The sequence below is a fragment of the Bos indicus x Bos taurus genome, chromosome 15 (assembly GCF_003369695.1).
Source record: "Bos indicus x Bos taurus breed Angus x Brahman F1 hybrid chromosome 15, Bos_hybrid_MaternalHap_v2.0, whole genome shotgun sequence".
NCBI lineage: Eukaryota > Metazoa > Chordata > Mammalia > Artiodactyla > Bovidae > Bos > Bos indicus x Bos taurus.
The window spans coordinates 69,851,511-69,876,911 of NC_040090.1; the positions used below are offsets into that span (position 1 = coordinate 69,851,511).

Genomic DNA, 25,401 nt, shown 5'->3' on the forward strand with positions numbered 1-25,401 from the left:
CGTCACCGAGGGAAGAGGCGGGTTCTCCCGCCACCGGAAGACGCCTGCTCTCTTGATTGGCTGCTCAGGACGTCCGTTAGGGCGTGTGGTCCTTTCCGTGTGCGCTCCGAGCGTGGGCGTCCCGCTGGGGGTGTGTGGCAGGGGTTTCCAGACCCGGCACCAGCACCCTAGCCCCTTCCATCAGGGGTTCGGCTCAGGGTCGCCCCTGGCGGGCGGCTCGCGAATCTTGAAGAACAGTCACGCGAACCCAGAGCGTGCCGGGGCTGCGGAGCTCCCCTGGGCGGGCTGGAAGATGGCGGCAGCATCGGTCTCTGAGACTTCGGCTTCTCAGTTCTCGGTAAGAAGCCGTTGACCTCCGAACAGACCCTGAGTCGGTCCCGGTGCCCCCTGTGCATTATCTCACTTTTCAGAGCGCTCTCGGTCCCGCGTCTCCCCCAGTCCGCGGGGTGGCCCCGTTGCTGCCTCGGCGCCCACTGCTTCGTTTGAGGCTGCACCCTGCAATTGAGACGACTCAGGTCTGTCTCTCCCCCCGTCACCTTTCGGCGTAGCCGCCCTGGTTTGCAGAACGTTGCCTGGACTCGCAGGGATGGCTACCTACACCTTGGCCCGCGAAAACCGCGTTCCCGGGTCACGTGGGTGTAACGGCCCCTCTTGGAAACTCCGAGACCAGGTGGGCGCTCTAGTTCGTCGGCTTGATTGGCAGCTATTGAATTGTACGCAGTCGAGTGCTTCTGCGGATTTCTTTGCTTTCAGTGCCTCCTCCCTTCCTCCCAGAAACTTCGATTTGTGCTTAGCCTACCCCGAGCGCGCGCGCGCTCTTCCCGCTTCCACCATATTACGATGACCCCGGGTTGCAAATCAGCAGGGAGAGCTGATGTTAAATACTGTATTGGTCTCTAGAAGAATCGCTAGCCTGTTAAGGTACTAGTATTTGGTTGGAGCGGGACCCTTTGCATTGGGAGTAGATAGGCAGTAATGAATGTGAAGAAGTTCAAGTTGGAGCCGTTAGCTCTTTATCTAGCAAACCTGAGTGGCATACAGACAGACTCTAGGATTACACAGATGAATAGGGGAGAATCCTTGCTACTAAGGAAGAAAGCACTGAAGAGAAGCTACACGTAATTAGGTTGTTACACAGTACAGTTTGATAAATACCAACCTGGTAGAAGAACCTACGTTAAAGTGATTAGCAGTTCTTGGGGTGGGGAAGACGAAACTAGCTGAGTGGTGAAGGAATAGGAAATGCTTGTCCCAGAAGACGCAAAGGGAGGAGAAAAAGGCACCGCAGGCAATTTGGAATATGTGTCAAGACAAGTGCTTTCAGAAAACTTGAAATAATTTGAAATAGGCAGAGGTAGTGTGAAGGTAGAGTTCGGTTAGGTGAATTGTTAAAATATGAGAAAAGAGGGAGAATATTAGGGTAAGATTGTCATAGAAGTTAATGGGGAAAAATTTAGGGAGACAGTAACAGCAGAATCACTTTGGCGAAAATACACCTTTTCCCAGTTTCACCTTTTGGTGACTGTTGCTAAAATTTGTTTTACTGAGGCCAGAAGTGATATTCAGGGTTTCAGCACAATGAAGGCACAATGAAGTGTGTGGAGAGGTCAGAGAAGATTAACAGGAAAGAAGGAAGGTGACAACTGGAGTTATCCAGGAACTAAGTCAGTAAAAGGGAAGATGAAAGACAAGCTTAGCCTATTACGTGTAAGTAGATGGATGAGATTATATCAGTCAGTTCAGTCACTCAGTAGTGTCCGACTGTTTGCCACCACATGGACTACAGCACACCAGACCTCCCTGTCCATCACCAACTCTGGAGTTTACCCAAACTCATGTCCATTGAGTCGGTAATGCCATCCAACCATCGTATCTACTGTTGTCCCTTTTTCTCCCACCTTCAATCTTTCCCAGCATCAGGGTCTTTTCAAATGAGTCAGCTCTTTGCATCACATGGCCAAACTATTGGAATTGCAGCTTCAACATCAGTCCTTCCAGTAAACATTCAGGACTGATTGTAGGATGGATTGGTTGGATCTCTTTGCAGTCCAAGGGACTCTCAAGAGTCTTCTTCAGCACCACAGTTCAATAGCATCAGTTCTTTGGTGCTCGGATTTCTTTATAGTCCAACTCTCACATCCATACATGACTACTGGAAAAACCATAGCCTTGACTAGATGGACCTATGTTGGCAAAGTAATGTCTCTGCTTCTTAATATGCTGCCTAGGTTGGTCATAATTTTCCTGCCAAGGAGTAAGCATCTTTTAATTTCATGGCTGCAGTCACCATGTGCAGTGATTTTAGAGCCCCCCAAAATAAAGTCTGTCACTGTTTGCCCATCTATTTACCATGAAGAGATGGGACCAGATGCCATGATCTTAGTTTTCTGAATGTTGAGCTTTAAGCCAACTTTTTCACTCTCTTCTTTCACTTTTATCAAGAGGCTCTTTAGTTCTTCACTTTCTGCCATAAGGGTGGTGTCATTTGGATATCTGAGGTTATTTATATTTCTCTTGGCAATCTTGATTCCAGCTTGTGCTTCATTCAGCCCAGCATTTCTCTTGATGTACTTTGCATATAAGTTAAATAAGCAGGGTGACAATATACAGTCTTGATGTACTCCTTTACCTATTTGGAACCAGTCTGTTGTTCCAAGTCTGGTTCTAACTGTTGCTTCCTGACCTGCATACAGATTTCTCAAGAGGCAGGTCAGGTGGTCTGGTATTCCCATCTCTTTCAGAATTTCCCACAGTTTATTGTGATCCACACAGTCAAAGGCTTTGGCATAGTCAATAAAACAGAAGTAGATTTTTTCTGGAACTCTTGCTTTTTCAGTGATCCAGCAGATGTTGGCAATTTGATCCCTGGTTCCTCTGCCTTTTCTAAATCCAGCTTGAACATCTGAAAGTTCACGGTTCACATATTACTGAAGCCTGGCTTGGAGAATTTTGAGTATTATTTTGCTAGCATGTGAGATGAGTGCAAGTGTGCGGTAGTTTGAGCATTCTTTGGCATTGCCTTTCTTTGGGATTGGAATGAAAATTGATCTTTCCAGTCCTGTGGCCACTTCTGAGTTTTCCAAATTTGCCGGCATATTGAGTGCAGCACTTACACAGCATCATCTTCTAGGATTTGAAATAGCTCAACTGGAATTCCATCACCTCCACCGGCCGACTTGTCTTCACATTCCAGGATGTCTGGCTCTAGGTGAGTGATCACACCATCATCATTATCTGGGTCATGAAGATCTTTTTTGTACAGTTCTATATATTCTCGCCACCTCTTCTTAATATCTTCTGCTTCTGTTAGGTCCCTACCATTTCTGTCCTTTATCGAGCCCATCTTTGCATGAAATGTTCCCTTGGTATCTCTAATTTTCTTGAAGAGAACTCTAGTCTTTCCCATTCTTTTGTTTTCCTCTATTTCTTTGCACTGATCACTGAGGAAGGCTTTCTTATCTCTCCTTGCTATTCTTTGGAACTCTGCATTCAAATGGATGTATCTTTCCTTTTCTCCTTTGCTTTTCGCTTCTCTATCAGATCTAGTCCCTTAAATCTATTTCTCACTTCCACTGTATAATCATAAGGGATTTGATTTAAGTCATACCTGAATGGTCTGGTGGTTTTCCCTACTTTCTTCAATTTAAGTCTGAATTTGGCATTAAGGAGTTTATGATCTGAGCCACAGTCAGCTCCTGGTCTTGTTTTAGCCCAACTGTATAGAGCTTCTCCATCTTTGGCCGCAAAGAATATAATCAATCTGATTTCGGTGTTGATGGTGATGTCCATGTGTAGAGTCGTCTCTTGTGTTGTTAGACGAGGGTGTTTGCTGTGACCAGTGCATTCTCTTGGCAAAACTCTATTAGCCGTTGCCCTACTTCATTCTGTACTCCAAGGCCAGATTTGCCTGTTACCCCAGGTATTTCTTGACTTCCTACTTTTGCATTCCAGTCATCTGTAATGAAAAGGATATCTTTTTTGGGTGTTAGTTAGGTCTGTTCATCTTCAACTTCTTCAGCATTACTGGTCGGGGCATAGACTTGGATTACCGTGATACTGAATGGTTTGCCTTGGAAACGAACAGAGATCATTATGTCGTTTTTGAGATTGCATCCAAGTACTACTGCATGTCAGACTCTTGTTGACTGTGATGGCTACTCCATTTCTTCTAAGGGATTCTTGCCCACAGTAGTAGATATAGTGGTCATCTGAGTTAAATTCACCCATTCCAGTCCATTTTAGTTGGCTGATTCCTAAAATGTCGACGTTCACTCTTGCCATCTCCTGTTTGACCACTGCCAATTTGCCTTGATTCATGGACCTAACATTCCAGGTTCCTATGCTATATTGGTCTTTACAGCATCGAACCTTGCTTCCATCACCAGTCATATCCACAACTGAGTGTTGTTTTTCCTTTGGCTCCATCTCTTCATTGCTTTGGCTGTCGTCTTTTTGGAGTTATTTCTCCCCTGATCTCCAGTAGCATATTGGGCACCTACCACCTGGGGAGTTCATCTTTCAGTGTCCTGTCTGTCTTTTTGCCTTTTCATAACGTTCATGGGGTTCTCAAGAATACTGAAGTGGTTTGCCATTCCCTGCTCCAGTGGACCACATTTTGTCAGAACTCTCCACCATGACCGATCTGTCTTGGATGGCCCTACACAGCATGGCTCATAGTTTCATTGAATTAGACAAGGCTGTGGTCCTTGTGATTAGATTGGTTAGTTTTCTGTGATTGTGGTTTTGAGATTATATAGGAGTTGTGATTAAACTTAATTGGGAGAAAAAAATAAATAATATTAGGAGAGATGTGTTTTTCAGCACTCTTAAAACATCATTTGGAGACTGAGAAAGGAAAACGCCTATAAATGTTGACTTGAACTGAAGTCTGCCAAGGCCATCTAGCCGAAGTAGTTACTGGGGTGTGGTTAACCCTTAGTCTTTTAAGGTAACCTGGACAGAAATCCTGAAAGTGAAGTGGCTCAGTTATGTCCGACTTTTTGCGACCCCGTGGACTGTAGCCTACCGGGCTCATCCACCCATGGGATTCTCCAGGCAAGAATACTGGAGTGGGTTGCCATTTCCTTCTCCAGGGGACAGAAATGCTATAGAGTTTTTAATAGAAAACATATTTTTATATCTAAGCTCAGCTTTAAGTGGATTCTCAGCTTCCAGAGTACTCTTAAGAATATCTAGAATGCTTTACACGTCAAAGTGTAACTCTTTTAACTTGATCTTTTAAATCAAAATGTCTAATTTGGAAGTCACTATGTCTCAAAACAAAAATGACAATTTATCAATGTATAATGGCCATGCTTTGATACTTTAACTGTCATATCAAAAATAAGCCTGGCATTTATAGCAGAATTTATAAAGCACTTTAGCTTAACAGACAACTGCTCATAAAATAAGACAACAAAAGACCTTTTAAACCTACAACATGAACTCAGGCTACTCATAATGAGATTTCAGAGTTGTGAATATTAACAGTTTCTGTGTATTTAACATTGATAAATCCAGCATGGGTACTCAGTTGCTTTAGTTGGGTCCGACTCTTTGTGACTGCATAGACTGTAGCCTGCCAGGCTCCTCTGTCCATGGGATTCTCCAATCAAGGATACTGGAGTGGGTTGCCATGCCCTCAGGGGATCTTCCTGACCCAGGGTTTGAACTCAGGGCTCCTGCGTTGCAGGCAAATTCTTTAGTGCAGAACCAAGGGGATAGCCCTGGACCCAGTTTAGGTGTAGTATAAATGGAGATGCTTTTAGTAGGCAAGGATTTTTCTTAGGTAAATTCACAAATAACACAATCTGTAAATAGCAGTTGAGGTGTAAATCTCAAATGTGAACAGTGTGGAAGTAGGTGATACATTTGAATTGTTCTTATAAGCCTTTCACTGCAACAACAGCAGGAAGAGTGACAGCTAGCAGCTAACATTTATTGAATGACTGCTATGTATCAACTCACTAGTGGAGAGTATCAGGAAAATATTAACAAGTATGATCAGGCATACTGATACAAAAGTATATAGTCAGCATAGTGTTGTAACAATATCTTTCCTGTGTGTTTTTTTTTTTTTTTTTTAATTTGTTTTACATTTTCCCATTAGTTAATGGTCAGTCTTTGCTTTTCGCTCAGCTGGTAAAGAATCCACCTGCAATGCAGGAGACCCCGGTTTGATTCCTGAGTTAGGAAGATCCCCTGGAGAAGGGATAGGCTACCCACTCCAGTAGTCTTGTGCTTCCCTGGTGGCTCAGCTGGTAAAGAATCAGCCTGCAATGCAGGAGACCTGGTTTCAGTCCCTGGGTTGGGAAGATCTCCTGGAGCAGGAAAAGGCAACCCAGTCCAGTATTCTGGCCTGAGAACTCATGGATTGAATAGTCTGGTCAACACACACTTAATGTCACTTTGGACTTAACAAGCTAGTCTCCTAATTGGTCTCTCTGGGTTTTTATCCAGGCCCATTAACAAACTTGCTCTTTATTTATTTTTCTTAGAAGTGTTTTATGATTGTTTCATAGATTTCATATGAGATTTATTTTTGGGAACCATAAAATGAATACATTCATGCCCCTTTGTGCATCTTCCTGCTTTTGTCTTCTACTCTCACTCTTTCACACACACATTTTGAGGTTATAATAATGTGTAATACTTGTGTAGCACTCATTATCTGGCAGGCATTTTAAATACTTTTCATATATTAACATATCTAATCCTTAAAGTAATTTTATGAGATTGGCTTTAGTATCTGCATTTTCAAATGAGCAAAATAAGGTACAGAAAGGTTAATTCAGAATTCTACAACTAGCAAATGTTGTGCTTTTATATTTCTGTGTACTATAGTATCTTGATGGGCTTTGGAGTTTTTAGGATTTGTTCATATATTTGCCAGCTATAATGAACAGTCCTGTTGTGATCATCTCTGTATGTTCCTTATGTGCAAAATTTTCTCTAGAATGGTAGTTTTCAGAATGGTCTGAAGACCTTTGAGGAGGTCTTCAGTATCCTTCCTTACCCAGCCACTTTGTGGGAAACCAGATTCTTTATATACATCAACCAAAACAGGGTGAATACAGAAGCAAATAAAATCTAGCAGCCTTCTTTTACGTCAAGAATTAAAGAGATTTGCAGAAATGTAAAACAGTGCCACTTAATTTTTTGGGTGATATAGTTAATTTTTATTCAAAAATTATATTTATGCTAACATGGATTTATTATTTTTAAGGTAGTAAATATCTTTAAATTTTCTCAGTTTTAATTTTGTCATGTGATAAATAGCAACTGATGTAACCCACTTATAAGGAAAAGCTTGTTGGGGTCTTAAGCAATTTTTGAGTGTAAGGGCTGCCTGGCACCAAAAGGTCTGAGAAGCAGCAATTTTACAAGTGATGGTTGGGCTGCGAATTGCAACTCAGTAACGGGTTGTAGTATATGTTCAGAAACTGAGAACACTTTTTTTTTTTTTTAAGAGAATGCAGAGAAAATAGTTCAGTTAATAATTTAATGAAATACTGGGTCATAGAGTAGGTGCATCTTTGCTTTATTTGGAATTGCTGAATTGCTTGCCAAAGTGATTGTTACAGTTTGCGTTCCCATCAACAATCTCCTTTAGTCTATTTTAATAGGTCTATCCTATTTTAACAGGTGATGTGTCTTGTTGTTGAGAGGTTCTGTGAAGTGATATCCTGTTATTTGTGCGCCCTCTTCATTGATGAAGATGCTTTTTTTCTTTTCATAATTTTGCTAATCTTGTGGGTTTTGTTATTCTATGAAATGCCCGTTGGTAACTTTTGCCTGCTTTCGATTTTTTTTTTTAACTGATTTATAGTCATTCTGGATGTATTCTAGGTGTTTATTATCTATCAGGAGTATTCTAGTACTCTTTGGTTTGTCTTTTTATGATATGTTTTGATGAACAAGAGTTCATTGTTTTAATGTAATAAAAGTTATTCTTTCTTTTAGGATTATTATTTTTTGGTTAAATTCTTCCTTGGTTAAGTTCTTCCAAAGCCTTAATGATATTCTTCCATATTTTTCTCTACATATTTTAAAGTTGGGGCATTTGCTTGAAATTAGTGTGCTGTGAGGTAGGGATCCAATTTCATGTTTTATTTAAGATGCACAATTATTTCAGCATTACTTGTTGAAGCTCATTCTTTCCCTAGCGGTTTACCATTCCAGCTGTCAGTATATTAATTTCCATATGTGTGTGGCTGTGTTACTGGGCTCTTTGTCCCATTGTTGTATTTGTCTCTGCCTGTGTCTCTACTCACTTTCCTAATGATTTTGATTTTTTTTTTTTAATCTAAGTGCAACTATCTGCCTTGTTCTTCAAGAGAAATGCAGCTATTCTTGGTCTTCTGCTGTTCTTCGGTGGAAATTCTAGAACTTTATTGAACAGAATAATTCAGTATTATAAACACTATGAAGTTTTCCTATTTTGAAGAATATTTATATAATTCATTGAACAGATTAAGCATTTATTATCTGTTTGGAACTTAAACTCTTAATAGGATGACTATGTTTTTTCAACATCCAATTTTTCTGTGCCAACTGTGCCATCAGTCAGTTCTGACATTAGCTGGAGATAGTGCAGTGCAGACACTAAGTCTCAAAGACTGGCCCCATTTCAGTTGCCACCTGCAAATTCCAGATGTCCCCAAGGAATCTATTTCTTCCCAGCCAACTGCAGCTTAAGGAGTTCTGCTAACTCTCCCCCATCACATTCAGTAATTTGCTAGAAAGACTCAGAATTCAGGAAAACACTACACTTACAGTTAAAACTTTTTTCATTTTAAATAAAGGATACAACTCCAGAACAGCCAAATGGAGAGACACACAGGGTAAGATGTAAACGAGCTTCTGTGACCAATCTGGACACTCCAGGGGCCTCATTGTTCAACAGTTTTTTTTATGGAGGTTACATTATGTGGGTATGATAAATTAAATCATCAGCCATTGGTGATCGGACTCAAGCTCTAGCCCCTTCTCTTGAGGGCTAATTGCCTGGTAGGTTTTTGTTTTGTTTTGTTTTGTTTTTACTATCAGAGGCCCCACTATAACAAAGACTGTCCATCACTTAAAAATTGTAAGAGTTTTTAAAATCTCTGTCAGGGATATAAACTAAATACATAGTTTTTATTTTTTCACAGGACATAGAGATAATAAATATATCATGTAGGAATAAGTGTTTTTAAAAGGGTAAGAAGATAGAATGACAAAGGGTGCAACTTTAGATAGGCAGGGAAAACTCACAGACTTCTCTGGGGCTTTATCTTGCTCCTTTATCTGGGACAGAATCTTCTGCCTTTTAACTTTTTTAAATTTATTTTTAATATGGAGCATAATTGCTTTATAATGTTGGTTTCTGCCATACATCAGCGTGAATTAGCCATAGGTATACATATGTCTTCTCCCTCTTGAACCTCCTTCCCACATCCCACTTCTCCAGGTTGTCACAGAACACCAGGCTTGAGCTTGCGTCATACAGCCAATTCATACTATCTGATTTACATATGGTAATGTATATGTTTCAGTGCTACTCTCTCAATTCATCCGAACCTCTCCTGACTAAATGTAAGACCAGTAACTATAAAACTCTTACAGGAAAACATAGGCAGAACACTCTGACGTAAATCACAGCAAGATCCTCTATGACCCACCTCCTAGGATATTGGAAATAAAAACAGGAATAACCAAGTGAGACCTAAATTAAACTTTAAAGCTTTTGCACAGCAAAGGAAATTAAACAAGGTGAAAAAACTTTTGAAAAATTATCCAAAAGACAGCCCTAAGAGTGGGAGAAAATAATTGTAAATGAAATAACTGACAAAGGATTAATCTCCAAAATATACAGGCAGCTCAAGAAGACATGCAGGTCTATTATATATTAATAAATCTAGTAATAAACACATGAAAAGATGCTCAACATTGTTCATTATTAGAGAAATGCAAATCAAAATGGCCTCATGGACAGAATGGCCATCATCAAAAAATCTACAAAGAGTAAATGCTAGAGAGGGTGTAGAGAAAAGAGAACCCTGCTACACTGTTGGTGGGAATGTAAATTGATACAGCCACTATGGAGAACAGTGTGGAGATTTCTTAAAAAAAAAAAAAAAAAAAAAAACCTAGGAGTGAAACTACCATATGACCCAGCAATCCCACTGCTGGGCATATACCCTGAGAAAACCATAATTGCAAAAGACACAGGTACTCCAGTGTTCATTGCAGCACTATTTACAATAGCCAGGACCTGGAAGCAACCTAGATGTCCTCTGACAGATGAATGGATAAAGAAGTTGTGGTACATATACAACGGAATATTATTCAGCCATAAAAAGGAATGAGTTTGAGTAAGTTCTAATAAGGTGGATGAACCTAGAGCCTGTTATACAGAGTGAAAAAGTCAGAAAGAGAAAAATAAGTATAACATATTAATGCATATGTATGGAATCTAGAAAAAATGCCTTTTCATTTTGATTTTCTTTCTGTGATTGTGGTTTTCATTCTGGAGGCTGTGGGAAGGTAGTTCTTCTAGCTTCTTTTGTCTGCTCTCTGGTGGATGAGGCCAAGAGACTTGGGCAAGCTTCCTGATGGAGGGACTAGTGGTGGGAAAGACTAGATCTGACTCTGGTGGGCAGGGCAAACGTTCAGTAAAGCTTGAATCCAAGTGTCTGCTGGTGGGTGGGGCTCTGTTGCACCTCTGTCAGTCCTTTTGCCTGAGGGACCCAGCCCTGGAATCTACAGACTTTAGGTAGGACTGACCTCCAAGACCTATATGCAGGTCAGGGAGCAACAGTTAGAACTGGACATGGAACGACAGACTGGTTCCAAATAGGAAAAGGAATACCTCAAGGCTGTATATTGTCACCCTGCTTATTTAATTTATATGCAGAGTACATCATGAGACACACTGGGCTGGAAGAAGCAGTAGCTGGAATCAGGATTGCCGGGAGAAGTATCAATAACCTCAGATATGCAGATGACACCACCCTTATGGCAGAAAGTGAAGAGGAACTAAAAAGCCTCTTGATGAAAGTGAAAATGGAGAGTGAAAAAGTTGGCTTAAAGCTCAACATTCAAGACCATGGCATCTGGTCCCATCACTTCATGGGAAATAGATGGGGAAACAGTGTCAGACTTTATTTTTTTGGGCTCCAAAATCACTGCAGATGGTGATTGCAGCCATGAAATTAAAAGACGCTTACTCCTTGGAAGGGAAGTTATGACCAACCTAGATAGCATATTCAAAAGCAGAGATATTACTTTGCCAGCAAAGGTCCGTCTAGTCAAAGCTATGGTTTTTCCAGTGGTCATGTATAGATGTGAGAGTTGGACTGTGAAGAAAGCTGAGCGCCGAAGAGTTGATGCGTTTAAACTGTGGTGTTGGAGAAGACTCTTGAGAGTCCCTTGGACTGCCAGGAGATCCATCCAGTCCATTCTGAAGGAGATCAGTTCTGGGTGTTGTTTGGAAGGACTGATGCTAAAGCTGAAACTCCAATACTTTGCCCACCTCATGCGGAGAGTTGACTCATTGGAAAAGGCTGATGCTGGGAGGGATTGGGGGCAGGAGGAGAAGGGGACGACAGAGGATGAGATGGCTGGATGGCATCACCAACTTGATGGACATGAGTTTGGGTGAACTCTGGGAGTTGGTGATGGACAGAGGCCTGGCGTGCTGCAATTCATGGAATTGCAAAGAGATAGGACTGAGCGACTGAACTGAATTGAACCTCCAAGAGGGCTTACGCCAGGGGGCCACCTCCCAGGCCTGCTGCAGCCAGTGCCCCTGTGCCCTCTGTGAGCCCCTGCCAGCCCACGCCTCCCCAGGAGACCCTCCAACGCTAGCAGGTAGGTCTGGTTCAGTCTCCTGTGGGATCTCTGCTCCTTTCCCTGAGCCCTGGTGTTCATAAGATTTTGTTTGTGTCCTCCAAGAATGGAGTCTGTCTCCTCCAGTCCTGTGGATGTTCTGCAGTCAAATCCCACTGGCCTTCAAAGTCAGATTCCTTGGGGATTGATCTTTGTCAGATCCTTTTGTGAGATCCCCAAGTTGGGAAGCCTGATGTGGGGCTTGGAATCTTCACAACAGTGGGAGAACCTCTGTGGTGTAATTGTTCTCCAGTTCGTGTGTTGCCCACCTGGTGGGTATGGGATTTGACTTTATCATGGTTGCATCCCTCCTTCCATCTTGTGGCTTCTCCCTTGCCTTTGGTATCTTTTTGGTGGGTTCCCGCATCCTCCTGTCCACAATGGTTCCACAGCTAGTTACAGTTCAGTGCTTTCACAGGAAGAGATGAACTCATATCCATCTATTCCACCGTCTTGAACCAATCTCCCCTTACCTCACCGACAGACTTTCAAATAGATAACTGAGTGGTGTGTGGAAGGGAGCTTTCCGAGCAGAGTAAATGTAGCAAATGAAAATGGAGTGTACTGTGCATTGTAGAAATCCAGAAGTTGGTCAGTATGGCTGGAAAATCTGGGGCTGGAGGGAGGGTGGGTAGGTAGTTTAGAGAGAGACTGGTGAGGAATGAGGTCAATGTCAGCCTGGTGTCAGATAATGTGGAGCCATGGTAAAAAATTTGGATTTTATTTTGTGACGGAAGGCAGTTGGGAGGGCTTGATTAAGGACATTACTTGAATTATTTTCTTAATCATAACAACTACTATCTGGAAAATGGAGTTGTGGGGACTGTGGCAAGAATGGTTCGGGGGGGAGGGGAGCTGTTATGGTAGTCCAGACAGAAAGATCACGGAGAATTAGTAGTGGAATTGATGAGAAGTTGTAGAGTTTCTGACTATATTGTGAAGACAGAGACCCAGCAAGATTTACTGAAAGATTGGATGTGGAATATATAGGAGAAATGACTCATCCACGGGTTTTGGCCAGATCAGCTAGGTAGGTGGTGGTAGCAGTTATTGTGCTATGCTTATGAGAGGAGTTGGTTTGAGAAGTAGATTCAATAACTTGGTTATAGACACATTGTTTGGGATACTCATTGACATCCAAGTGGAGGAAGCACGTAGGAAGGTTGATTTGAGTATGGAATTTCAAGAGGGAAAAGTGTGTATTCCATACTTGGAAGTTATCAGCAAACAGAGGCTTTTTGAAAGCCCTGAGAGTTGATGATATCATCAAAGGTATCCATGTAGATGGAAACAAGAGGAGGAAAGACTAAGCTTTAGAGAAGTCCAGCATTAAAGTTAGAAAGGGGAAAGTGAGAGAGAGCCAGAGATTCTGATGGAGACACTGGTGTGTTAGAAGGAAAACCAGATTGTGGTGTTCCTTCCACTGAAGAAAGTGTTGGGATGAAGTGATCTGCTGTATCACGTGCTTCTGGGAGATCAGTGAGTTCAGCACTGTGAAAGTCATGGGTGAGCTTGAAAAAGTGTTTCTCTGAATGAGTGAGGACTCGAGTCTGATTGTTGTTGAGTTGCTAAGTCATGTCTGACTCTACAACCCTACGGACTGCAGCACACCAGGCTTCCCTGTCCTTCACTATCTCCTGGAGCTTGCTCAAACTCATGTCCATTGAGTCAGTGATGCCATCCAACCATCTCCTTCTCTGTCACCCCCTTCTCCTCCTGCCCTCAATCTTTCCCAGCATCAGGGAATGAGCTGATGAGTCAGATCCTCGCATCAGGTGGCCAAAGTATTATAATCTTAGGTGTTTATCTACTACCTTACCATCTTTGTTATTTAGTCGCTCAGTCCTGTCCGACTCTGCGACGCCATGGACTGTAACCCACCAGGCTCCTCTGTCCATGGGAGTCTCCAGGCAAGAATACTAGAGTGGGTTGCCATTTCCTTCTCCAACCTTACCATCTTAATCATTTATAAAGTACAGTTCAGTAATATTAAATATATTCACATTGTTGTGCAACAGATCTTCAGAACTTTTTCATCTTGCAAAGTGGAAACTCTGTAACCTATTAAACAACTCCCCTTTGCAACCTTCCTCAGTCTTACTAATAACCATTTCTACTTTGTTGCTATGAATTTAATTACTTTAAATATCTCATGTAAATGGAATCATAAAATATTTGTCTTTTTGGAACAGGTTTATTTCCCTAAGCATAAATCCTCAAGGTTCATCATTATGTAGCATGTGATGGGATTTCACTTCTAAGACTGAAGTACCACATTTTATCCTTTACAATTTTTAATAGATACTTTGTATATGTAATTGTTATCAGTTTCTTATTTCTTGGTTTAATTTTATTTCAGAATAGTTCTTATAATTAATTTTTATAAAGCTGTTTTATTTTCTGTCTTGCTTTTGTTTTGGGGTGACTTCCGATTCTTTGCTTCAGACTTCTGGCAGCAAATGAGGACAGTGTCCAAAGCATTCATAGTAACACTGACTTCATTGCTTAAACGCTGATGTTCAAAATGAGGTGACAGACTTAGAAAATGGAATATATTTAGAATTACTAGTCCAAAACAATTCATTATAACTTGCCTTTTTATATTAAAAGACTTTGCATAATTTTTGTCAATTGACCCAGCCCAAGCAGTATTTTGATGATATATATGTAACAGATTTTTTTGAGGTTGGAATTACTTTTATTGGAGCGAGAAATACAAATTTTGAACTGTTCACTTTACAAGGTCTAGTAGGTGATGAATTTAGCAAAGATTCTCATTTTTTGATTTGGGTGTTTTACTTTTTGTTTTGGTTTTTGGTAAATTATTTATACACAATCCTTTTGTTAATATCTGTACCATGTTTGGTAATACTGATAAAATTTGTTTTGAAAATCATAAGTTTATTTGCTCATGGTTTATATGTTCATTAAATGCTTCCTAACCATTGTTATTTGAATAGTACTTAAATGATAGGATTCTCATAGGTATGGAGATAAAAGGCTCTCTGTGAAGAATAGTACTTAAAGTTATGTGAATATTCATGGTGTTTTGCGAGAGCTTTGGCGATATTATATATTCAAAGAATTGAAAGACACCCTGTTTTCCAGCCACCTCCAAAACTTGATGTCAGTTTGCCCAAAAGTTGCAAGCTGTTAGTCCTTGTTGCATGTGAACAGACTTTTCACAGCAGAGTAGCATTGATTTGAGAACTTCTTGAGATATATCTCCTACTCTTTCCAAGCCCTTTTCCCTCGCTTTTAGTTTTCACAGCCGTAGTGTGTGTTTTTTATTTGCTTTCTTAAATCAGCTGCAAAATTGCACGGCTTTTATTGTAGAAATACAGTCCACCATTTTTAATAAGAATTAGGTAAAATATGGTTATTTTGATGGCCTCTGTTTATCCCAGGAGGCATTGTTCTGTATTGTAAATATTCATTGTTCCTTTTTACTTTTCTGGACTCAGGTTATTACAAGTATACTTTATAATCATAGTTCCCCAAAGGTAAGAGTTGAGAACCTAGTTTACTGTGGCTGTTTGAATAAGAAAAATGGATGTCTTAGTTTTGAGCAGCTAGGAGTCATATCTTCCACTTGAGCTTTTCCCACTCTGGGTCTTTCTACCAGCACTTGACCTACAACAAGCAAAATATTATCATGCACTGAAAATCATCATGTAAAACATAATCCCAAATTAAACAATATGACAAATGACAAAATGATGTATATGTGGAAATGAAGTTTTATATTTAGGTGTTTGATAAGACTTAATGTTTTCTAGTAGCTCCTTCCTTTTTTCTCCCCTAACTGAATGTAAAATTTTTGAGATAAGGACTATACCTTATTTTCTTTCTGTATACCCCCAGAGTTTTGGATATTTGATAGATACTTAGGAAGTATGTAGTTGACTGGGAATAGACTAATTTAGTCTCTTTGTAGCAGTTTCTGATACTGTAAGAAGATAGTTATTTACTTTTCTGAATATATATCTTACAGTACGTATTTTTAAAAGAAAGTAAATTCATTGTGAGTACCACGTTTAAGTATTTCTATGGAGCAATTGTATTCAAGTTATGTGAACATTATTTCCTTTTTATAGTATTTGGCATATGGCTACATTTAGACATGTGAAGCACTTTAAAAGTTTTATTATTTTCGAGTAATGATTAAATTCTGTTGTGTATGATCATTGACTTTTTATTTCTTCTTTTGTCGCTATCAGTGGAACATAGGTATATATTCATAATATATGTGATTTAAAATTTTGAAAGGTAATTTCACATTTTTATTTTTCAGAACATCTTAGCAGAACCATCAAAGTCTAATGGAAGTATGGTTCGCCATTCCTCATCTCCATATGTAGTATATCCACCCGATAAGCCTTTCCTTAACAGTGATCTGCGACGCTCCCCAAATAAGCCTACATTTGCCTACCCGGAAAGCAACAGCAGAGGTAATAGAGCCTAACGAAATAGGTGCTGCCTTTGTGTGTGTGTTGTCGTTTAGTTGCTCAGTCGTGTCCGACTCTTGCGACCCCATGGACTGTGGCCCACTAGGCTTCTCTGTCCATGAGATTTCCCAGGCCAGAATACTGGCGCGGTTTGCCTTTCCTTCTCCAGGGGATCTTCCCAACTCAGGGATCAAACCCAGGTCTCCTGTGTTGGTGGGCAGATTCTTTACCACAGAGCCACCAAGGAAGCCCTTTGTGTGTTTACTCAGTGCTTAAAACTCTTAATTTATGTTTTCCATTTATTTTAAAATTATGTCCCTCTTCCTGTTTTGTGTTTTTTAATCTATTCAGTTGCAATAGGTCTTAGTTGCGGCATGTGGGATCATTGTGGCATACAAACTCTTTGTTAGGGCGTGTGGGATCTAGTTCCTTGTTAGAGAGAGAGAGAGAGAGAGTGTATGTGTGTGCGTGTGTGTGTGTGTGTGTTAGGGCGTGTGGGATCTAGTTCCTTGTTAGTGTGTGTGTGCGCGCGCGTGCGCGTGTGTGCATGCATGCTTAGTCGCTCAGTTGTGTCCGACTCTTTGCGACCCCATGTACTGCAGCCCTGGCCAGGGATCAGACCTAGGCCCCTATACTCGGGGTGTGGAGTCTTAGCTGCTGTGCCACCGGGGAAGCCCTACCCATTCCTGTTTTAACCTCAAAATATTTTGCCTTTCTTTTGTTCCCTGAGTAAACATTATCATCCACCTAATCATCAGGACTAAGCTATGAATTATCTAGGACTGCTCTTTTCATTTCCAGCACCACTCAGGAACCAAGCCTTGTGTTTTGCTTCTGAAATGCCCCCCAAACTTACTGGTTCTGTCTCTCCATTCTCATTGGTTGGTTCAGGTTTTCATCATCTAGTGCACTGATAATTATAATACAACCTGTACTCATACCCAGTGAAGAGCATTGCTGCCACTTGCTGTTACTCATCGTCTCTCCCACTTTAAAAGTTTCAGCATCTCTCCATGCCTTAAATAACACTTGTAGATTTCTTATACCCTGGACTGTACCTGCTTTACAGTTTCATCCCTGTCAGCTCCTCCATTCTTCCTTACCCACACATCCTTTGCTCTACTTTGAAATATGTTTTTTTCCTGAAACTTACCGTCTGTATTAGTTTTCTTGCTGCCCTAACAAATTACCACAAATTTAGCAGCTTTAAATAACCAAAATGTATTGTCTCACAGTTTCTGTAGGTCAGAAACTTGAATGAGGTCCGCAGGTTTCTCTATTTAGGGTCCTGCGAGGCTGAAATCATGGTGTTGACTGGCCTGTGTTCCTTACTGGAGAGTCTAGGCAGCACCTTCTGCTAGCTCATTCATGTTCTCGGCCAGTTCAGTTCCTTGTTGTTGTAGAACTGAGGTTCACTGTCTTGCTGACTTTTGATCAGGGCCAGTCCTTGTTCCTAGCAACTGTCTGCATTCTCGCGCTTTTCTTAAGGTCCCCGGTAGGAATGGTGGGTCAAGGCGCTCTCATACTTCAGATCTCTCTGATATCTCTTGTCCACTTTTAAGGGTTCATGTGTTTAGTTACGTTGAGCCCACTCAAATCATCAGAAATAATTTCATTATCTGAAAAGTCCATAGCTTTAATTACATCTCCCAAAGTCTTTTTTGTCATGTAACAGGTATTCAAGGCTTCTCGGATTAGGACACAGGCTTCCTTGGGTGTCCTTTCTGCCTACCACGCCAGCCACATTAAGTTGACAAGCGTTTCTCATGCTGTACCCTTTAGTGAAATTTTCTGTTGTAGAATTATACTCTTTCTCTGAAACCGAGATTATGTATTTCTTCTGAGAAGTCTTCTCTACCAACTCCCTCTACCTCTCTCTGTTTCCTCACATGTCTCTTCTGGACCCTCTCCGGCCTTTGTTCATGTCTCATAGCCCCACACTTTGTTTGAGGGGTGATGGTTTCTGTCTCTAATCATCCTGTGTTAAAAGTTGGTATCATTGGATTGATACCGAAAATAACAGTAAAACTATAATGGATCTTACTAATTATCCTGGGGCATTGCTAAATAGCTCATAACACCACATTCTGAAAGAATAAAAGAAACTTACTGCCTTCCACATTCTTTTTTCTCTTGTTTACTTTCTTCTTCTCTCCTTTTCCCTGCCCTCAACTCTCTCATTCTTGAAAGCCACTAATTACTCACAAGCAGAATTTAGCTTTATTGTGAACACACTAGATAAAACCTTTGCTAACTCTTCACTAAGTAAATTTGCCCCATTTAATTTTTGTTATTCTTTAGTAATTTGCTTTTCTCTGAACTTTAAAAAAAAGGTTGCTTTCTTTTTAATATGAATGTAAAGATCAGAATTAGATGTAATATCATGGTTGGTTTGATATCTTATTCTTAGACTTTGTGTTCCTGCTAGAACTCCGGCATGTTTTTGTGTGTGCTTATTTTTTTTTAAGAAATTATTAATAAAATTTAATTGATTTTTGCTCCACTGTCGATTTCAGCTATTTATTTTTGCTTTTTTGGATATTTGAAAGTTACACAACTTTTGTTATTTTTCTAAATTGCCAGTCTTTAACTGCTGTATTCTGATGAGTAGCACTTTATCAATTGTTTTATCAACCATTAAATTAGCAATTTCTTTATCATCATCTTTGAGATACAGTGTTTTCTAAGACGTTTCTTGGTAGAAATCCTTAAAAAACACTTAAATTTTTAACATTCTTAAAAGACCTCAGATTAAATTTATTTCAGCAAACAGTTTCAAGGCCCCATTATGGGCTCAAATTTACATTCATAACCATACTTGGATACTGTTATCTTCCTCGTACTCCATTATACAGTCAGTGCATAGTTTATAAAATAGTGTTACTGTGAGATTAATTTTCAAGATATTTGCAATGCATTTCTCAGTTGAAACAAAAGGGTGCCTAAACTAATTTGCAAACACCTGTTTAACCCATACATGAATAAAATATAACACTTCTTTCATCTAGAAAATCATTAGTAAGTATAATTGCCACGGTACAAATGATTAAACGCAATTTTAAAACATGAAAAGAATAAAATGCAGTAACATTTCAGACAAAGCAAGTATATTTCATTTAAACCTCTCAGAAAAACTGTATAAGGTGGGTATATTGAAAATGACTGATGAAGAAACATCTCAAAGCTGGTCACTTTCACATAGGCAGTGTCACAACCATTTTCTCTTTCCACTTTTTCCCCAGTTTGCTGAACGAACCTTCAGATATTTACTGAATGAGTGAAGGCTTATTTTGAATGAATACTCAACTATGATAAACTTTTTCTCTTCTACTTAGTAAATGTTTTTTTCTCACTAATACGTGAGAGGGGGAAAACTAAACCTTTTTTAGTTTAGTTATAGTTTAGCATTTTCATTAATAAATAACCATTTCACTTTGCTATCTGAAAATCACTTTGAAAGTATAATTTGACTAATGCCATGGAAAGAGATAATTAAAGAACAGTTAATTCTTAAGAACAGTTAACTGTTCTTCTTGTAATTCTCACATTAATTTTAAACTTTAGAAAGAAATGAACAAATTCGAAATTATTACTGACATCAAAAAATGTACTATGACAACACCATTCCAAAACCTTTCACTATAATTTATAGCTCATGTTATTCAGTACGTTTCAAATGATAGTAATGTGACGAATGGCTTAGATGCTTAAAGCTAGATAAGCAGCTGTAAGGCAGTTCTACTAGGCCAGTGCCTTCTAACCTTTAATCACATACCATAGTACCTGTGGACAGTAAAATGTAATATGTGTACAGCAGGCTGAGATAAACTGGTGGGGCTGATGGCAGCTAATCTGAGGTCTTTTGTTGTCCCAAAACAAAAAACCTTTTTGTTGTTATTCCCCATAAAAACTGAGAGAAAAAACATCTTGATGTATCTTTTACAAATTCAGTGATTTGGGGACCAATAAAGGAGTCAAATTATAGCTATTCTGTTAGATATTAATAACAGTTTACTGTGCATCTGATTGTTCTCCTTTAAAGTGTTGGTTCTCAGATTTTTATTTTTTTATTTTTGGTCTAGGAAACTCATTACGTGTGTATATAAGTTTTTCAATGAAGGCTATTTTCCCAAATTTAAAAAACATACTACAGAGAGTAACATTGTTTTATTTTACACTGTGTAAATCTCTTATTTCTGGCTTAATAGAAGACAGCTTAACTCACATATCTACTTTTGCACTCCACTTATGATGATAAATTATTTTGATTAAAGTGTGTGGGAAAGAAAATCTGGCCTTCCACAGGCATGCAGTTGGAAAAGGAGTAAAATTTTAATACTTTGCTAACAATTTTTGGCTATTCTTCCTTGATACTTCATCGCAACTTGGCAAATAATAGTTTCTTAAAATTTTGTTGGAATGTGGATTATGAAAACAAAGGTTTTCATACTCTGGGACCTCGGGACCATCTACATTGTCGCAGATTAAATTTAAGATTCAGAAGCAGTTGTAATTACAACTGTTATTTATTACAGTGGCATCTGGAGAAATCCACATTCAGAGTCCTGAAGTTTTTTCTCATGGTCACACAAAACACACTTCTTCCTCCAGCAGTAAACTGCACAACTACGCTTCGAGACAAGGGCTCTTATCTGGAGTCGGTTCCACAAACACTTTGTGCCTGCTCGGCCAATCATGATATTTCCCATAAAGCACATTGTTTATACAGCCTGGGCAGACTGGTACAGCAGGACTCAGTGCCGTAGTCGTACAAAGCTACCTTATCAGTTAGTAACCTAGAGAACATTCCAAAAATGAATTCCTACAAGTTAAATGTTCAAGCCTGTCAACTTTTTTTATTTTAGTGCTTTTCCACTGAAATCCATTGGTTTTGTTTTGAACGTTGCATTGCTCTTTAGCCATGCACGATGTTTTTAATTGTATTGACTTATCCACACTTTCAAATCTGATGTTTCATTATACAATATCAAAAAATTAATTTGCTAATATCATTGATCTCAGTAGAAGAAAATCTTGATATTGGGGAACTATAACTCTCAAAACAGATAACTTTTAATATTTTAGGATTTTCACTTGAATTTTACCACTGACAGCAATTATTTTCAGATCTTTGAAGGCCCAGGTCATTCCAGAAATTCAGGACAAGCTCATTAGATTCTCAGAATGACTACTGAATTCCTTACATCTGAGTAGTCTTGGTCTAACAAAAATGCTTTCAAAATAAAATTGGTGTTTCCTTAAAGGAAATGGTTTTTGTTCTGTTCAGAAGTCAAACATTCATACATCACGACAATTGGCCTTTGTTATGTACTTTACAGATGTGTTATGTATTTTACGCAGTATTAAGTGGATGTGTACTCAAGGCTTGAGATTTGATTTTCACTGCTTTATCAAGGGCAGTAAACACACGACTTTGTTTTTTGTTACTGGGAGCAGTGGTGAAGAGTACAATGCCAAAACTATAGTGCCAGGACCTTGATTTGTGCTAAAATTAACAATTTTACCCAGCATTGTTTTTGCATCATCTTTACAAATATCAACACAGTGGAAAGAGTAAATATTAAAATCTCAGTATTAATAGTATAATGGAAACAAACACTAGTGATCTCACAGATCTCACAAATACAGTGATCTCACAGACCTGGTAATAAGCACCCCCCACCATAGGGCCATATGCTGTGCTTTGAGAAGCAACATAATAAAGATGATGAGTACATGCAGAGTAATGTTTGTTTCTGTAAATATTTTTTACCAGAGGTAGGAAGAGTACATAATAGCTTCTCTTTCCAGAAACTAGATAGTAGCTCCTTGAAAGCAAGGACTTGTAACTTTCTCCTTTATCTTACAGAGTGCTCTGTAAATGTTTGTTGGACTGAAATTTTGATCAGAAATTAAACTGAAACAATGCCTGTTGGAATGGAGATTGGGAGATTTATCCATATTTTTGATGTGGGCAATGAAGAAGGAGCAATCTTTGAATCCAAGATTTCTGTTGTGGATAAAAGATGGTGTGATTAAGACAGATTATAGGAAAACTGGGATCTTTCCAAGAAAGATAATTTAATTTTGGCTATATCAAATTTGAGATGCCTGTGAGTTAAGTGGAGGTGACTAGTAAGCAAAGGAAAATATAAGTGTAGTGTAAGAGAACTCTGCACTGATGAACTCAGACATGAACAGGTATACAACAGTGAATGACGCCATGTGTATGGAAGGATTTCTCTGGAGAGAGAGTAGAGAGGGAAAAGGGTACTGGAAAAGAGCGCTGTTTAAATGGTGAACTAAAAAGTGGAAATAGCCAAAAGGCTAGAGAGATACCAAGACAGAAAAATACTTGGGAAATCGAAAAATGTGTACTAGTGATTTGGGTCTCCCCCTCACCCTACTTAAGCTATAGCAAACATGCTGATACATTAGTGATAGAAATATTCTAGATAACAATAGACCCAACTTTGTTGTTAATGAGGTGATGCTGAGATCTGCTAGGCTTAATGCACCCCTCATGCACCCCAAGTTATGAATGAGTAACAAACTGGGATTGTAAAGAAGAGAAAGTCTTTGTGTTTTTTAGTGCTCCTAGATGTTACTAGAGAGTTTTCAAACTTTTCCATGTTAGAACCACCTGAGGATCTTCTTGGATCCATAGCTTTCATTCCAAATGTCCTTTGATATTTTTAGTTTACTTGTTTTTATGGGTTATGTTCTGGGCATTAGGATTTTTTAAAGCTCACCAAATAGTGCAGGAGAAAATGCAGCAAACGAAGGGAATCACTGCCTGTCTTAGGCAAATGGAATGAATTATAAATTAGTAATAGGAGGTTTAATCTTGTTAAATAAAAGAATTCAAGAGGTTGCTGCCATTTGTTTCTAATTTTAAATTAATCATGGAGACTTTCCTAGATACGTTTGTTGAACATTATCTGCGTACCACCTATGTACCATACAGAGTATGTAGCGTTGGAGTTTCAATTATGAATAATAGGTTCTGTCTTTCCAATATGGAGTTCACATTTCAGAGATGATGAAGTAAAGTTTAAGGAGAACTCAATGTCTGTCTTTAATGCTAAGGTTTCCAGTTTTCTCTCATACTCAGCTATCCAAAATGTATTTAATATTTCAGATGTGTGTTCAGGTTACTGAGGGTGAAGAGGATAAAAAATTTAAATCTAGTGTTTGCTGTGAAAGGTCTGTTTGTGAAAATAAAGCAAATAAGTATGACATTGTATTTCAATATGTCACTCTTTTCCATCTTTCAGTATTTGAATATACTTCTTGTTCTAGAAATGTATTTCCACTGTATCCCTTCCCAGTAAATATATGAAGTTAAAAATCTCTGAATTTTTCATTATTCTTTTCTACATAAAATATTTTTCACTCAAGGGTCTTTCTAGGTAATGTAGTTATTTGAACATAAATGATGCAGTGGTACAAGAGTTCACTCACATACTTTTCTACAAGAAAAGAAAAACAAGACCAATCATTTTGTCACCTAGAATGTTTTTCTTTTAACTCTTAAAGTGAAGATGTAAGTCTTAATAATGTAAGCTATTTAATCGTCTGGATCAAAAAAACCCAGTTTTTTAACTGGAAAATAAATAGATGGAATAAAAGTTTGTCATATTTCTTACATGAACTCTTTGTGTAAAATTTCATTTTTGACATTGAAAATGTTTTCAGGGATGTGTGTGCATATGAACTTAGGTTTTTATATATTTTTAAATATAGGTCATTGGTAGAATAAAATCATTTTTTGTCTTCACAGTACTAGATTTATTTAATAAAACTTAGAATGGAAAAAGCAGCCAATAAAAACTTAAGTTATAAGAAATTCCCAGTATGAAATTAGCTTTGGCAAAGAGGAATCTTTTTGGTTTACAAACGTGCAAGGAAGGATTGAACAACCAAGAAAAGAATGGCAGATACACAGATGGGCTTTAAGAACATTGGAAACCAGGTACTCAGACATGGCCAATAGTTTCTCTCCATCTGTTTGTTTGTTGTTTTGTGTTTTGTTTTTTGTTTTTAATTCTTACAGCTAACTTCACTCTCTAGCCACAGACTCGCTTTTTCCATATATCGGGAAACATGGCTACTAAAACTTGAGTTTTAAGTTAACTTCACCTTTTTGGACCAGAGTCCAAAAATCCCAAGAAGAGAGCCGTTGTCTGGGCTTCATTTGAGTGCCCTTGTAGGTCAGTCAGTGGTGGCCAGGTTTGTGAGAGGATACTAAACGAACACATCAATTATAGTTACAGCCATGTTGATGTAAGAGGAAATTACCAGGAAAAGAGGTGAATAACACAAACAGTTCACTATACTTATAGTAAAATAAAATAATGAGAAAGCCAAGGAAATGAAATTAGAAAACATAAAATACAGTGAAAAAGTAGGGCGACCTTTATCACATAGGATGACAAGTGTGACTGTGTTTGAAAAAACAACTCAAAAGTCAATTTATGCTCAAACAGAATGACACAGATTAAAAGTGAAAAGTTGGCAGAGACAAGTAAGGAGCATAGCAAATAAAAAGGATGATGGCAGTATTACTGTCAGACAGTAGTGTAATAGACAAATAGACAAATGTATAACAAAAGAAGTAAATAAAACCCAGCTTTAAAGCAAGAAAGAAATACCTAGGTGCCAGAAATACAATGAATTTAAGGCTGAAAGCCTCAGAGACACTATTAGGAGTCTTGATACCGTATAAAAGCCTTAGGTATTAGGGTACAGTAGGGGAAAATGGCATCACCGACTCTATGCTCATGAGTCTGAGTGAACTCCGGAAGTTGGTGATGGACAGGGAGGCCTGGCGTGCTGCGATTCATGGGGTCGCGAAGAGTCAGACATGACTGAGCGACTGAACTGTGGGGAGAAGTTGGGATTTTAAATCTAGGTAGCAACTGTAGATAAAAACTTGAGGCCCAGATGAAGTGACTTCCTTTGGAAGTCTAATTGGAGAAAAGGAACTGGAATAGCCCAGCTCCCTGGCCTGGGAAGGAGGCTGTGGTAGCAGAGTCCCCTGTGGTATATCAGCCTAGGCTTGTTCTGTGTGCTCTGCTAA

The 25,401-nt window shown here is 39.1% G+C and overlaps 1 protein-coding gene across 2 annotated transcripts in view; it reads left to right on the forward strand.

Annotated features, from left to right (window-relative positions):
* The first annotated feature begins 84 nt into the window (after window positions 1-84).
* Window positions 85-25,401, forward strand: part of CEP57 (centrosomal protein 57) — a 41,373-nt gene continuing 16,056 nt past the window's right edge. The window contains exons 1-2 of one of the 2 annotated variants that reach the window (XM_027563880.1): window positions 85-337; window positions 16,166-16,322. In XM_027563880.1, coding sequence (XP_027419681.1) covers window positions 293-337; window positions 16,166-16,322 — 202 coding nt within the window. In that variant the 5' untranslated portion in view covers window positions 85-292. Of the gene's footprint in view, window positions 338-3,183; window positions 3,209-16,165; window positions 16,323-25,401 lie in introns of those variants that run through there. The other variant, XM_027563881.1, reaches the window with a different exon arrangement.